Raw genomic sequence first — 15,448 nt, 5'->3', positions numbered from 1 at the left:
GGGAAAAGGACTCAATCAAACATCACTACTCTGGAAAGCAATTAAACAGTATCCATTAAAGTTAAAATGTACATAAATGAGGCCACAGTAATTCAAATTTTTCATATCTACTTTAGAAAAACATAAACACAAAGAGACTTATAAAAAATGTTAAAGCTAGGAGCAGTGGCACATATCTCTTTTAATCCCAGCTATTCCAGTGGCTGAGGCAGGAGGAAATTGCAAGTTCAAGGTCAGCCTGGGCAACTTACCAAGACAGTGTCTCAAAATAAAAAATGCTGGGGATATGACACAATGGTAGAGTGATTTGCCAACTAGGCATTGAGGGCCTGAGCTCAATCGCTACTACAGAGAGAGAGAGAGAGAAAAGAAAAAGAAAAAAAGAGAAAGCTCACTGGCATTTCTAAATAGTGAAAAATTAGAAAAGTATGCGTTGGCAGGATGCTAGCTAGATTAACTAAAGTTAAGTTCCACTGATACTACAGAAAACTACGCTACATTTAAAAAGTATTATAAGTACTCTGTGTTAGGTATACTTGATTGCCTATATAATTATTTTTACTTCATAGTTATTTATATAATTATATAGAACAGTAAATGCTGAAGAGAGGTTTTCTAAGACATTGTAAAGTAGGAGAAAAAGCAAGCTATAAAATAATACTTAAGTGTATTATATGATTTGTAACAAATAAACAAAAGAAAATGATGTGCATTTTTTTGAATGATGCATACCAAAGTATACAAATGCAGAGAAAAGATCTAATAATATATAATTTGTAAATCTGTGTAAAGAAGTTGTGAATGAAAGTCAAGAGGGAGTTTACTAATAATGTATATTTTCTTTTAATGATGACAGCATACCCATTTTTTACTTGAAAATTCAAAGAAAGAAGCATTTCAAAAGAATAAAACATGAGTTTTTCACTCATGATGAAAACCATTTTTCTATACCTTTATTAATGTGGTTAATGTTAATGCTGTATCCTCCATAACTTTCAAGCTAAAACTCAATGAAAATAAATCATTCAGTTTTTTACCAGAGATGTGAAAACTGCTGATATTACCCTAAGTTATAGATATCACAAACAAGTTTTTTGGCCAAAAATCATAACACTACTTTAGAGTCTCTAAAATATTTCTATAGTGATTACATTACTAGAAAAAGTTTAACAATACATAAAAGATGGAAAAGATAAACAGGAATGATTTTAAAAGTCAAATCATTTTGGTCACTCTAGATAGATTATATCCATTCTAGTAAACTACAAAAGGCAAATAAGTCTTTGGACCATATTAGTTAATAAAGAAGTATTATTACTTACACAATTAGACATTCGTGTATATATAGACTACCTTTTACAATCTATGATTAGTAGTTCCAACTTTGTTGTTGGCATGGTGGTGCACACCTGTAATCCCACCTGCTCAGGAGGCCGAGATTGGGGGGTCAGTGGTTTGAAGATAGCTTAGGCAAAACCGTGTCTCAAAAACTAAAAAAGCCAACAAAACAAAATAGGCTGGGCATGTAGCTCAGTGGTAGAGCACTTTCCTAACAGAAAATTCCTGGGTTCAACCACCAGCCATGACTGGGGGAAAAATAAAAATCCAACTTTAGTTGGCTTTACTAGGATAAAGGGATTTTTCTTCTTTACCTCAAATGTGTTGAAATCTCAGGCTCTGGTATCAGGAAGTCTAAATTCTGGTCCTGAAGTTGTATAACATTGGGCAATTAAAACCTCTTCACAAGGACTCTAACTCTGGATTGACTTGTGACTATGGGCCAGTACTTTTTTGTGGGGGTGGTGGTAACTGGGAATTGAACCCAGGGACACTTAACCACTGAGTCACATCCCCAGCCCTTTTCTGTATTTTATTAGAGCCAGGGTCTTGCTAAGTTGCTAAGGCTGGCTTTGAGTTCACAATCCTCCTGTGGCCTCCGGAGCCACTGGGATTACATACATGTGCCACCACACTCAGCTTAGGTTCTTAATTCTTCCTGATGTTCAATTTCCTTATTACGAATGTAGACGATTTATTTCATAGAATTATATGAAGAATAATGTAATGATGTGTAGACTATAATTGCTTGATTTAATCCTTTACTATCCAAACCAAGATAGTTTTGAAAATGAAAGGAGAAACTTGATAATAATTATGCCAGAAAAGAGATATAAATTGGTGTTTTCTCAGGCAAGCTAGAATATCCAGTTATAGTTAATAAAATTTTCTTTGGTATAGAGGCTATAATAGATTTATGTGAATTCTAGTCTAGAGTAGGAACTTAAAAATATCTTCCAAAACTGAGGAGTTTTGCTCTTCCTTTATCTCATCCTCTTTTCACTTGGTTATATATATAGCATGTCTCAGAGAATGGATGATAGCATATAACAAAAAAGTATGTCAAAAGGTCTTTGGGAAAGGACCCCATGCCCTGAAAATGGTAGGCTGGATTTGGGAGTGATTGCCAGTAGTGACTTAAAAACTCAAAATTTAGGTAACCCAAGACCATAGAGGCCCAAAATACCCAGGAAGATACTAAGATTCAGGAGAGCTTCTGTCTCCCATGCTAGGTGGGAACAGAAACAACATGGGTTGTCTTGACCTGAACTCTTACATATGGTGACTGAGTTTAGCTAGTCCAAATTGTGCTATAATACATGTAATATACACACCCAATTTTAAAGGCTTATCACAAAAAACAATGTGGAATATTTCATTAATAATTTTTAATACTGATTACAGTTAAAGTGATAATATCTGGATATACCAGACTAAATAAAATTTATTATTACTTTTTTTTTTTTTTTAATATTTATTTATTTTTTTAGTTATTGGCGGACACAACATCTTTGTATGTGGTGCTGAGGATCGAACCCGGGCCGCACACATGCCAGGCGAGCGCGCTACCGCTTGAGCCACATCCCCAGCCCTATTATTACTTTTTAACTGTGAAAAAAACCCTCTTCAATCTCTTTAATACCTATCTCATTTGAATGTTATAAAATCTACATAAGGCTAGTGGCATAGGCAAAAACAAAAACAAAATAGTCTGGTTTGTAAATAAAGCTATACTAGAAGACAACAATGCTTCTTTGTTTACGTAAGGCTGCTTTTGCACTGTAAAGTTGTGAAAGAGATTGTATACACTATAAAGACTGAAATACCTACTAATACCCCTCACAGATGTCTGAGGTATATTGGGTAAAATACTAAGCCTTGCATATAAGAAACAAAATTACAGTGGGGGATGTAACTCAGGGTACAGTGCTTTCTAGCATCTTTGAGGCCCTGGGTTAGATCCCTAGCACAAGAGGAAAAAAATGCATCTCAGTATAATTATACCAACATAATTATTAAACACATACATAAACTTTATAAAGACTGTACTCACTATTTAGCAAACATGCAGTATTTACCTGCACCATAGCAACAAGATCTTGTAGCTGTCTAAGTTTCTGTTTTGCAGCCATAAGTCTATTAATCTTCTGTTCAAATTCTGTATCTTCTGGAGCCTCATCAACCAGACTGCTTCTATGACTAGACAATGAAGCTCCACTGACCCCCTCCTCTTCTGCTTCTTCCTCCTCTTCCTCATCATCTTCACCTTGAGTTACATGCATTCCCTGTTCTCCTTCTCTATTGTATCGACAATCTATTAAAAACATGTATCATTCAAATCAATAATTTTAAAATAAACTTGAGTATTAATAAAAAAAAATCCACTTCACAGAATAATATGGCAAAATTATCTGTAAATGCAGTCAATCATACCTAAAGGAGGCATGTTTAGAGCTCTAATGTTGGCAGCAGATCTGTTGTTAATTTCACAATTAGAATTCACTGATCTCCCATCTCTATTATTAGAAACACACTGTGTATTACTATTACTATTTACTTCATTCCAGGTAGCAGCTACTTGTGGATTTCTGCAAGAAAGAAAACAACCTAAAGTTATTTAAGTTGTTTTTTTTTTTTTTTTAAGTTTCAGAGTGGTAGTAAAACAGCTGCAAACTAAGAACACAATTAACTATTTTATTTAAGTTCAAACTAAATAATGTGCTTCTCTTTCCCATTAGCTTTTTGCATCTATATTATTAGGAAATTTGTGAAGAAAAACATCGAAAATCAAAATACACCTAAAAATAAAGAAGTAGGAAAATGCTAAGTTAAATACCTCTTATGATTACTTGCATTTGATCTAACAGCAAATTTACTAAATTATTAAATAATTCCCTATTTTTCTTTATAGAGCAGGGATGATTATACTAATCAAAACAGTAGATTTGCAAGAAAAAAAGCTTAAATAAAAGGTAAATAGCAATTTATTAAGGTATTTTCTCCCTACACTGAAAATATTAGGTTTGAAAACCAATCTTAAATAAAGTTCTTACCGAATGTTAGTAACAGGTTCAGAATTTTCATGCTCAGAATCGTATTCTGACTCTTCAGTTTCTTCATCTTTTGTGTTTTCATTTACAGCATCTGTCATCATATCTGATGTTTGTTCATAATAATGGACTAATTCTCTTAATTCATTCAATCTCTTTCGAACTTCATTTAACTTCCTGATAAAAATATATAATATTAACACCCATCTTAACAGAACAAAAAAAAAAACCAAAAAGCCCACACATTATTTTCATATAACAGCAGTCAGCACAAAAACATTTTATACCTAGTCAAATACCTAGGGAATCTCATGAGTTTAATAAAGCAATAAGTTTAATCTCAAGTATGGTTCCCTCAAAAATCTCATGACTTTATTTTCTTGTGTTAGGAACAAAGGCATAAAAAATCCATTTCAATTTAATTGTTCACTTTAAGCAGGTATAAATGTTGACAGCTAAAAACTCATTGTCAAAAATACTTCTAGGTTTCTTTATAAGAGTCAAAAGCATGAAGTATTATATTAAATACTCAATTTAAATACAACTTCTCAGACAAATCAGCTATACAGATATTATTGAGCATTTACAAAAGATTACCAACTAGTCTACACGTAGAGATCTATAAAATGCATGCTATTTTCACCAAAATTAAATTTGTTGAATTTTACGAAGTGCCAGGAACTATGCCAAGGTTTCTTAATCTTTAAAAATCTTTATAAATTGAAATATCATATTCTATGCCATAAATACAATTCCTATGTGTCAACTAAAAACTGTATTTTAAAAAATTTAATGTTATTAAATATTAAGCCTATTTTGCAGATGCAAAAACAGCCTTAGTAATGGTAAGTAATTTGTCCAGTGACATAGCCTTGTATGATATAATTTCAGACCTGAGCTCGATCATTTGAATATAGAAATATTTTAACTACAGTCCTAGCTATTTCTGATCCTTTCTTTAAAAACAAGAAAAACATCAGCTCACTGAAGTTACCTATTTTATAATGTCATATTTCTCTTCGATTATTCATAGAATGCACATATAATAAATTCCTTTTTACCATCACACTTTAGTATGCTTATTAAATAACTTTAGTTTCTCCAAAATTTTTTAACACAAAGGGGAAAAAATGCCAAGTTTATCCCCATTATTTAATTCTAATTTATGTGAATAAGGATTATAAAAAATATTTTACTGTAGTTTTTCAGTTGGGTTCAGATGGCCTTCATTTTCATTCTCATTCTGAGGACCTAGAGAAGTGGCAGGATAAGAAACAGATGATACAAGGCTGCTGTTGGACTCTCCATTGACAACTGGTACCAAGCCTACAGGAACAGAGGGGGCTGAAACTGTACTTCTCTGATCTCCACTTCTCTGTGGAGAGGCTGAAGAAGGCACAACTATAAAAAAGAAAAATATTACCAGTTACCATAAACAAACAAGGCACCAAGCAACTCTTATTAATAATATGCTTAGAGATAGACCAAAAAGTAAACATCATTAACATTTTAAATTTTATAGTTAAATTTTTGAAACTTGAGTATATATTCAAGTAATTTGCTTATTAATATACTCCACAACCAAACACATCAAAATACACACAGAAAATACATTTTTATATCTTTTACATTATAGTTACTGGGCGACTGGGGTTGGGGGAGTGGACAAGATAGACACTGATAAGAATCATGATGTATTCTGGAAAAATAACTAGAAGAGTACTCTGCTAAACTTAGTTCTGGAGTTAACAGGTCCCCTAGGTATGATGTGCATTCATAATCTGCAAATCATAGGGAGCCCTAACTAATTAGGTCTTATGAATACCAAGATTGAGCTTTATTCCAGGAGACAAAGTAAAAGTGCTAACGTGACTGTGATACATCTATACCATGAAATGCTAACTGGAAAACCATTTTTTAACTAGATAAAAATCAATCCTGTAAAGTCTTTGAACTAATCTAATTACTTCTCTGTCCACATACATCAAAGATATTTTATGCCTCCATGGACAATTAATGAAGACATAATCTTTGCGATTCTACTTCTATCACTTCAAAACTACTGTCATTTCTCTTAAAAGGACCATCATTGTTTACTACTCACTTAAATAACACAATTACTATAGCTGGGTTCTAGTAGTCTTTTTACTCTATTCTTTAACCTTTCTAACTGTTGGTGCTGCCCTCACACTATTTTCCAATGGGAAAAAATGACCTACTAAAATCATTAGCACAGTACTACTTTCTTTATATGTATAAAACTGACCACAATGACATGAGCACAACTTTCAAATTTTAAGTTTTTCTTAGCTGTTTTCACCTTTTCTTGTATAAGAAAGGGATTGGGATTATACTCTACTTAGAGGAAGAGGGGATTAGGAGAGATCAGGGAAAAGGAGTATGTTTCAGGGCAGAATTAGTAAGGTTCATTTGGAGGTGGCAGAGAAACAGAAGATGTGTAGAGAATAAAGAAAAGGACTTCAGAGATGAGATGTTTTTATTGCTTATCTTTAATTAGATATACCGGAATGTTAAAGAATAGAGGCAAGTTAGATTTTCCCCTACTGACTTCAATTTCCAATGCTTTACCCCTTATTACTACTAGCTGTGTCTCCAGAGGCAGGATCCAGGTTTAAAAAGGTCTGAGGACAGCAACTGAAGACTAGTAACTAGGTTGGAATTAGAGTAGATAGAGTGTGCACTTTACATGCACAAAGCCCTGGATTCAATCTCCAATATCAAAAAGAAAAAAAAAAAAAAATTAGAGAAGATAGTTTCTATAGTCACAGCTCTTTGATATGGCTATTTATAATATTTTTAAAAAATGAACTTAAGTACAGTAGTTATAAATTGGAGACTTTCTGCTCTAAATCATATACTACAGAAATTTTTCATATCTTTGTGTGTCTGTGTGTCTTAAAAACTAAATCTGCTTAATATTTTCAAGGTTTTTATTTAATTCAAGCTTTTATTCTTTGCAGTTCTGTAGATCAACCCAGGGTTTCAAGCATAGCATGTAACACAGGCACTCTACAGCTACATCCGCAACCTATAGTTTTAAGATTTTTAAATCAAGGCACAAATTGGATTAGTACTTCCTTACAAAAACTCTTGCATACTAAAAAACGCAGTACCATGTTGAAGTATCAAATAATTACCTTCTCTTCTACCTTTCCCTTATTAAAATTCTACCTATTTTTCAAGGCCCAACTTTATTCTTTTTCTTTTCTGAAGATTCACCATATATTTGGCTTTTATTATATATTGACTTGTTACTTAAAAACTTTTTTCACACTCCAGTTTTATCTTCCTGGCAAAATTGTAAATTTCTGAGAAACTGTATTCATTTACTCATCAAACACTATTAAGTGCCAGCAGATACATGTTGTCTATATAGTAATGCTAAACCAGATTTACTTACATGATGAATTGTTCAGATGCTGATCTCGAAGTGTATGAAGTTCTCCAAGTAACTTGTCCATTTTTTGTTTCTTTTCCTGCAGCACTCTCATTTTGCTAAAAAGTTGAACTTTCTCATCAGGCAAATGATCTGAAATTGATGGATTCCTGCTCTGGGAAACCTCCCTAGTTAAAGAAAGACTTTCTGCCTGTCTTCTATTGTCTGGAACAGCTGGAGGCTTATTAAAAAAAAAAAAAAAATAGAATTAAGGCAATTAAAAGTTGCATTCTCATCTTAAAAATATTTTTTATAAGAGGTATCAGTGGGCTTCCATTTCTACTCCCAAATTAAATGCTATTTTCTGATATGCCACCACAACACATAAATGATTTCATATACATATGTAACCATACGGTGGTCCTGGGTTCACTGGTTATCATTATTGTCTATATTTAAATAGATGCTAACAATGCCATATTTTACATAGAATAAACCTTCAAATATCTTTTTCTTATTTCTGCTTAGAACCACCATTACAAGCTTTTAATTTCTTAACTATCAAATTTTCCTACACTTTTTTTGGGGTGGTGATGGTGGTAAAGGGAATTGAATCCTGGAGTGTTCTACCTCTGAGCCATATCCCTAACTCTTTTTAAAAATTTTAATTTGAAATAGGGTCTTGAATATGCGACAGGCCTTGAACTTGAGATCCTCCTGCCTCAGCCTCCAGAGTATCTAAGAGGTATGCCCAGTCGTGTGCCTGGCCAACTTTTTTTTTTTTTAATTATGAAACATATCAAAAATGTACTAAGGCTTAGGGAATCATACAGTAGATACCTACCAGTGAGCCTCATCATATTTCCCCACATTTGTATCCATTCTTTTTATTTTTTATTTGGCGGGGGGGGGGGGCACACCAGAGATGGAGCTCAAGGGCACTCGAACACGGAATCACATCTCCACTCCTATTTTGTATTTTATTTAGAGACAGGGTCTCACTGAATTGCATTAGTGCCTTGCTAAGTTGCTGAGGCTGGCTTTGAACTTGAGATCCTCCAGCCTCAGCCTCCCAAGATACTGGGATTACAAGCATGGGCCGCTGCATCCAGCCTCATTCTTTTTACTTTTTAAGAGAAATATAACATCAAAGACACTAAGCTAAAGCTCTAAGTACTCTTCCCCAATTTCACTGCCCACTCCAGATGTAACCACAATCTGAAATTTGTAACAGCTATGTATATATCCATAAAAACTTACACATTTTAAAATATAAAATAAGCAGTATCCTTCTTAAATTTATCAGTTTTCATTCATTAGCTCTATTTCATTTATTCAAATTACTATCAAAATTTCATGGAATGTATATATTATACACATACATATATATTATTTATTAACTCATTTTGCTAGACATTTCTTTTGGTTCTGTTTTTTTGCTATTAGTACAATACTACCATGAACATTTCCTATATTTACCTCCTTGTAAACATCTGATTCTTTAGGGTAGATCATGGCAGGGTCATTAGAAAAAATTTACTAAATATTGCTAATCAACTCTCCAAAGTAGTTGAATCATATTCTTTTATTTTCACTTGATCAATCAGCAAAAAGACCAAAGAGACAATGCACCTTCAATTACACATATTTCCAGTGGAGAGGTATTAATTTACCCTATTTACCAAAGCCCACATATTGAAAATATGCATTTATATCATTATTTACAAAGTTCTCATATTATAACACTATTAATTCTCAAATTAAATTTAAGAACTTTCTTAAAATTGTTAGCAACTTTTACTTGAGATTCTCCTGTCTCAGCCTCCTGAGCCCCTGGGATTATAGGTGTGTATCACCAGGCGTGGCAAAATTGTTAGCAATTTTAAAATGCTCCAAGGACATTGACTTGAATCTAACAGAAATCTTATTGGTTATGACCTTATAGTCTTCTGGGGCAGGGGGTGGGGAAGGAAGTATTATCTAATAACAGAGAAAAAGAAAATTTCACTTAGCACTTCATTCAAAGTACATTTTGCTCTAATTTGGTGTTCTTCAAAGTTTAGTCTCCCAGAACAGCAGCAATAAAATCATGTGGAGAAAAGCCCACTCAAACCTTATGAATTCATAATTTTGGAGATAAAGGGACTCCAAATGTGATGTTTATGTTTATTAAAGTCAGAAAACCACTGTTCTAATGAATGTGATTTTAAAATCAACCATGCAAAAAACTGTTACCTGAGAATCACGAAGCTGATTATGAAAACGCTGAATTAAATCATTTAATTCTTCATTTAGTTCAGATGTTATACTGACTCCAGATAAGCTACCTGTAGTTTCTCCAACTGAAAAAAAATTAATAACTATTCATTAATATAAATAAATCAAACATTTTTTAAGTTCTGAGAAGCTAAACATAAAGTGAGGGAAAATTCACCTAAAATAATGTGAATTAATTAACCTTCTTATTTATCTGCCAAATAATCCTTTTATTATAAGTGTCTGTCTATTCTAAAAATAAAGGACAACTGCAAAACTGTAGTATAGTGCCTCATCTTTTTCTGACCCAACATACAAGGAGTAATGGTGTTATAACCCAATTAAAAACCTGTGACTCAATGCATTAGGGGTGGAGCAGGTTTATCCAAACAACCCATCTTTATCTCTACTTCTAAATTTCTTTCTCTCCTGGAAAAATAAGAATTTCAGGGCTGACAATTCCACATATATACTCCAAACTCTACATGACAAATAAAGAAGTTACAGTCCAGTAACTAGTGTATACCTTGCAAAATACTCTTTCCCATGACAACTGTGCTGCTTCTCTTAAACACCAGAAGATTAAATAGTGTAACTCTGGCTTTTCATCAGTATCCCTCTGAAAAATCTCATACATACAGGAGCAAATCTATTTAAAAATACTACGCTAAAATTCTTTTTGTAGTATTGTATAAAATAAATTCAAATCCAAATTCCTATTCATTCTATTCTTGTTCCTTGCCTTGTGATAGTTTATTTTTTAAAAGATACTGTGTGTTTACTTAAAAAGGTTCATATTTAGAAATATGAAGAAGACCTCTGGCCTAAAATTCAAAAAGATCTGACTCTTTCTGTATAAGCCTAGGGAAAAAAGAAACTTTGATATAAAACAAGAATAAGAATAAAAGTTTTAGGTATGGTTATAGTTTGGATGAGGTGTTCCGAAAAGCTCAAGAAAGTTTCGGAGGTGGAATAATTGGGTTGTGAAAAGCTTAACCTAATCAGTGCACTTATTTCCCTGATACAGATTAACTGGGTCATAACTGGGTGGAGGAGGTGGGTAATTGTGAATATGCCCTTGGGATATATATTTTTCCTCGGTGGGTAGAGAAGTCTTTTTGCTTCTTGGTTCCATTTTTCCTAGCTGTCTTCCTCTGCCATGCCCTTTCACCATGATGACCTGCCTCACCTTGAGCCCTGAGGAAATGGAGTCAGCCAGCCATCTATGGACTGAGACCTCTGAAACCCTGAGACCCAAACAAACTTTTCCTTCTCTACATTGCTGTTGTCAAATCTTTTGTAACAGCAGCAAAGAAAGCTAACTAAAACAGGTACTAACCTACAATTCTATCATAATCAAATGAGATGATGTAAATATTCAAAATTAATGTAACTATGAAGGGAAGTCTTTAAAGTCTGATACTTCAAACTTTAAAATATTTAAAGAGTTACTTCTTAACTAGGATTGTCTTCATATTGAAATAATTTATTTTCCAAAATTATGTACTTTCTAAGTATAAATATAAATACAATGGTACCCTGGATTTTATGAGGAAAAATTAGTATAATTATTAATACACACAACATATATTATAAAAGTGACTTAAAAGTCATAAAGATCCTCATGAAAATATAAAATTAAATAAGATATAACAACAGTGATCAGACAGCTGAGTTGGTAGGCTAGATCTGGAGAGCAGTATAAATTAACTCACAAAACAAGTAGTCTCGGGACGTAAGTTCACTAGCAAAAATGAGGTGCTCAAAGGAAAAAAAATATTAGAATGTAATGATAGAATACTCTATTAGGAAACATAATTTAGCCACTAGAAGAGTGTGTCATAAACTCATCACTTTTTACCCCCTAAATATACACAATTATTATTTGTCAATTAAAAATAAAACTAAAAAGATAGCCTAACTGAACTTAATTAAGTAATTATCTTAATTTAACAAAAAAAAAAAATAAAAACATTCAGGTGAAGGTAATGAGACAAACTACAATACTAAATACTAAACAATTCAATAAAACTTTCAACTAAATGATATATAGCTATGATGAGAAAAAGAAGAAATGAACATTTCTGAGTCTCAAGAAAACTAATATGAAATTATACTTGAAAAAAGCCAGTATACAAAATTGGAGATCTAATTGAAATAACTGAGCTACTACTAACATTAAATGGTAAAGTGCTCTATAAATTTATTATCTCACTTAAGGTTTTTAATACTTCATTAGGAGGCAAACAAAGAATGGCAATCCTAGTTGAATAAAGTACAAAAACTGGAAATAAAAGCATCAAGAGCCCTATCAATCTGAGGCACAAAAACAGAACTACAGCCTGTCCCTTTTACCTCTTAAGGGTACTCTCTGATGAAAAGGAGAGCGAGCTGTCTGTCTGCATCGTACAGTATGATGGCCAGGAGTTGTCCCTGCAACCTTTTCTGCATAACCAGAGAAAAGCACAGGATAGGGTAAGCCTCGTATGCAGGTTTCTAAACTAGTCAACAATCACAACCTGACTATATAATAACATCATCAACCTTGCAATGTAAGTGTTTATTGAGCCTTGCTTATAAAAACATATGAAGATTGTCATACCAGAATCATCCATCACAGCAATAGCTTGCTCTGCTTTATGCTGCAGAGCTAGAAGAGCAGCTTGTCGTCCCTGCAGAGCTCGCAGTTGCTCCTGCTGTTGTAACATCCTTTTTAATAAATCATGCTGTTTCTTCAAATTTTCTATCTCTTCCATAGGCTCCTGTTCAGGATCTCTGGCCTGGAAAATAAGAGCAACACTACTTATATCTATATTAAAATCCATTTTCCCCTTTTGACTACAAAAATGGCAATATATGTACATAAATAATACATTAGAATTAAATATGCAACCCTATATACAATTTTAGTAGACCTGAATAAAAAAGAATCAGAATAGAATGATAACATACAGATAGCCTGCCATGTTAAGAGTTAGGTAATTTCATAGTATAAGATCAGAAGCAATAGCTTATCATGAAGAGGAATTAACAAAAGGAAAGAAAGGAAAAAGACATACAAAACATAAAACCGAAAAATTGACAAGGGCAAGAGGAGTTACCTACACACACACACACACACACACACACACATACACACAGAAGAATGAGGGGAACCACAGCCAATAAAAAATTGAGAACAGTTTAGACTGGGTTAATGCCCAAAAAGACTCTGTAAAAAGGCCAAACTAAGAAATTTTCCGCCCCACTCTTGGAAGTGATGCTACAAACACAATGCAAGACTCAGAGGCTCTGGCAAGAGAATGAGAATGAGAAACACAATGCAAGCCTCAACACCTTAGCAAGATCCTGTCTCAAGATAAAAGAAATGGGGATATAGCAAAGGGGTAAAGTGCCCTTGGGTTCAATTTCCATCCCTAGTACCAAAGCATACAAAATAACACAATACAAAAAAAAAAACCAAAACCCTCAGACAACAAACCCACTAATTTCTTTCTAACCAAGGACAAAAACTTTAAAAATAAAGTTACTTGATAATTTTATGTAAAAAGGCTTTAATGTAACTGCATCACATTAGGCATATAAAACGCAGAAAATTGTGTATTTCGTATCATACCATTACATTTTTTTACTTTTAAATTATGCCCATTCAGCTGAGTCTGAGGACATAAAATAGAAGTAAATACTTACAAATTCCCCCAAAATGATAGGAAGTTATCATCCTGCCTAAAAGTAAGAGATTAAACAAGCAGCACTGATAAGAAACAATCAACTTTTAGACATTAATTTTAAAATCATACAAAATGTAATCCAACAAGAAAAAAGAAAAGTCAAAGATATGAATTTAAATATAACCCCAAAACAATCATTTTTAAGATAAATTATGCATGAAATATATATCAGTATTTTTTCGTCAGTGATTTACCATAATTTTTTTAATTTAAAAATTCTATGATTTTACCTAACATTTACATAAAATATTCACCTTTGTTTTATTTAGGCAATTTTAAATTTGTCTTGCTAACAAATTTTTGTTGGAGGTTTTGTATATTTTAAATAAGAAATCCTCGCCCCCTCTATAAAAAAGTTCAATGATTTAAAAAAAAAAAAAACATACTGATCTACTTTCCATATGTACACCTGAATTCTGGACAAATAATGGAGAACAACAGATGGCTCAAAGTAAGTTTCTTTCTGGCTGACATCCCTTCCCAGTACTATGTAAATGCCTCTTTTCTTTAACTCCACAAATAGAATGCATCAGTATTGTGACTAAGAATGCGTAACTGTGAAAACATTTTACATATGTGACTAAGAAATAAAATAGGAAATCGACTTATGATAAAAATATTTAATGTCCACATCAGAAGAGCCTGATCAGTGCCATATCTACTTATTCTGGACTATTTCTAGACTTTATGAACATAGGACAGAAGTAATCTATAATCTTGGTTAGCCTGCTATTTACTGAAGGCTTTTCTATTGTGAATTCCTAATAAACTACAATCCTTTTCAAAGTAACTACTGTTTACTCAGTTTTCTGCCATCCTACACAAGAGGAAGGATGTTATTTATATTTATATATTTATTTAATATATATTTGTTATTTATATTCATCCCTATTAAAAATTCATCTTCTTAGTTCTGGCATATTTCAAGACTTTACGTCTTGGGAAAAAACCTGAAACACTAGGAATAATTGTCAATAGTCCTCTCAGATTTGGTAAAAGATCATTTCACAATAATTTCAACAAAGATATTAGTAAAATGTAAAAAAAAAAAAAAAAAAAAAAGACCAAAAAAGGTACAACTACAACGATTTTCATATTTTTCATTAATCCAAAAATGAACTTCCAACAATTTTTTAAGTTTGTGGAATTCTATCACCATTTAATAACTTTTGTACCCATGTAAATAATATTTCAGACAGATATTTACAAAAGCTGAGTAAAAGGGAAGGAATGCTGAGAATAATAGATTCTGTTTAGCAGAGGAAAAAATAAAGTCAAATGTTGGGAATAAATTTTATCCTAGGAAATTAAAATCATTTTAGGAACTGAGTACTAATAAAACCACACTAGGATGACCTTAAGAATCAAGGTAAGAATCATAATTTAAAGACAGTCAAATTGTAATAAACTCCAAATTCACTTACAAAAATAATTTTCAAAGAAACTTAAGAATAGAAAAGAGTTTTCAACAACACATTATGGGGATAAAAACAGAGCTAAGATAAACTAGACTGTACTGTCAACTCTCAAATTTTGTCACTATTCAGGATAAAAGGAGACAAAAATTCCAAAGGATATTATTGTGGTTCATGTTCACTTTCTCCTCTTCACTGCTACTAGTTTTTAAAATAATCACCCACTTTACTCCTCTGTTGGGGCACCATTTACTTAATTAA

At 32.6% G+C, this 15,448-nt stretch overlaps 1 protein-coding gene across 13 annotated transcripts in view; it reads right to left on the bottom strand.

The window, feature by feature from the left end:
* Positions 1-15,448, bottom strand: part of Pcm1 (pericentriolar material 1) — a 93,347-nt gene that overhangs the window by 52,634 nt on the left and 25,265 nt on the right. For 12 of the 13 annotated variants that reach the window (XM_046425944.2, XM_058573122.1, XM_046425943.2 and 9 more), the window contains 8 exons: positions 12,644-12,821; positions 12,397-12,486; positions 10,021-10,127; positions 7,810-8,026; positions 5,585-5,789; positions 4,392-4,565; positions 3,772-3,926; positions 3,417-3,652 (listed from right to left, as the gene is read on the bottom strand). In XM_046425944.2, coding sequence (XP_046281900.1) covers positions 3,417-3,652; positions 3,772-3,926; positions 4,392-4,565; positions 5,585-5,789; positions 7,810-8,026; positions 10,021-10,127; positions 12,397-12,486; positions 12,644-12,821 — 1,362 coding nt within the window. The remainder of the gene's footprint in view (positions 1-3,416; positions 3,653-3,771; positions 3,927-4,391; positions 4,566-5,584; positions 5,790-7,809; positions 8,027-10,020; positions 10,128-12,396; positions 12,487-12,643; positions 12,822-15,448) is intronic. The other variant, XM_058573124.1, reaches the window with a different exon arrangement.

Source organism: Marmota monax, unplaced genomic scaffold, assembly GCF_021218885.2.
Source record: "Marmota monax isolate L192 unplaced genomic scaffold, Marmota_monax_Labrador192_F-V1.1 WCK01_AAM20220418_F8-fsc00197, whole genome shotgun sequence".
Classification (NCBI taxonomy): Eukaryota; Metazoa; Chordata; class Mammalia; order Rodentia; family Sciuridae; genus Marmota; species Marmota monax.
The sequence above is the reverse complement of the archived record's forward strand: the minus strand, read 5'-3'. Positions and strand labels throughout refer to the sequence as shown.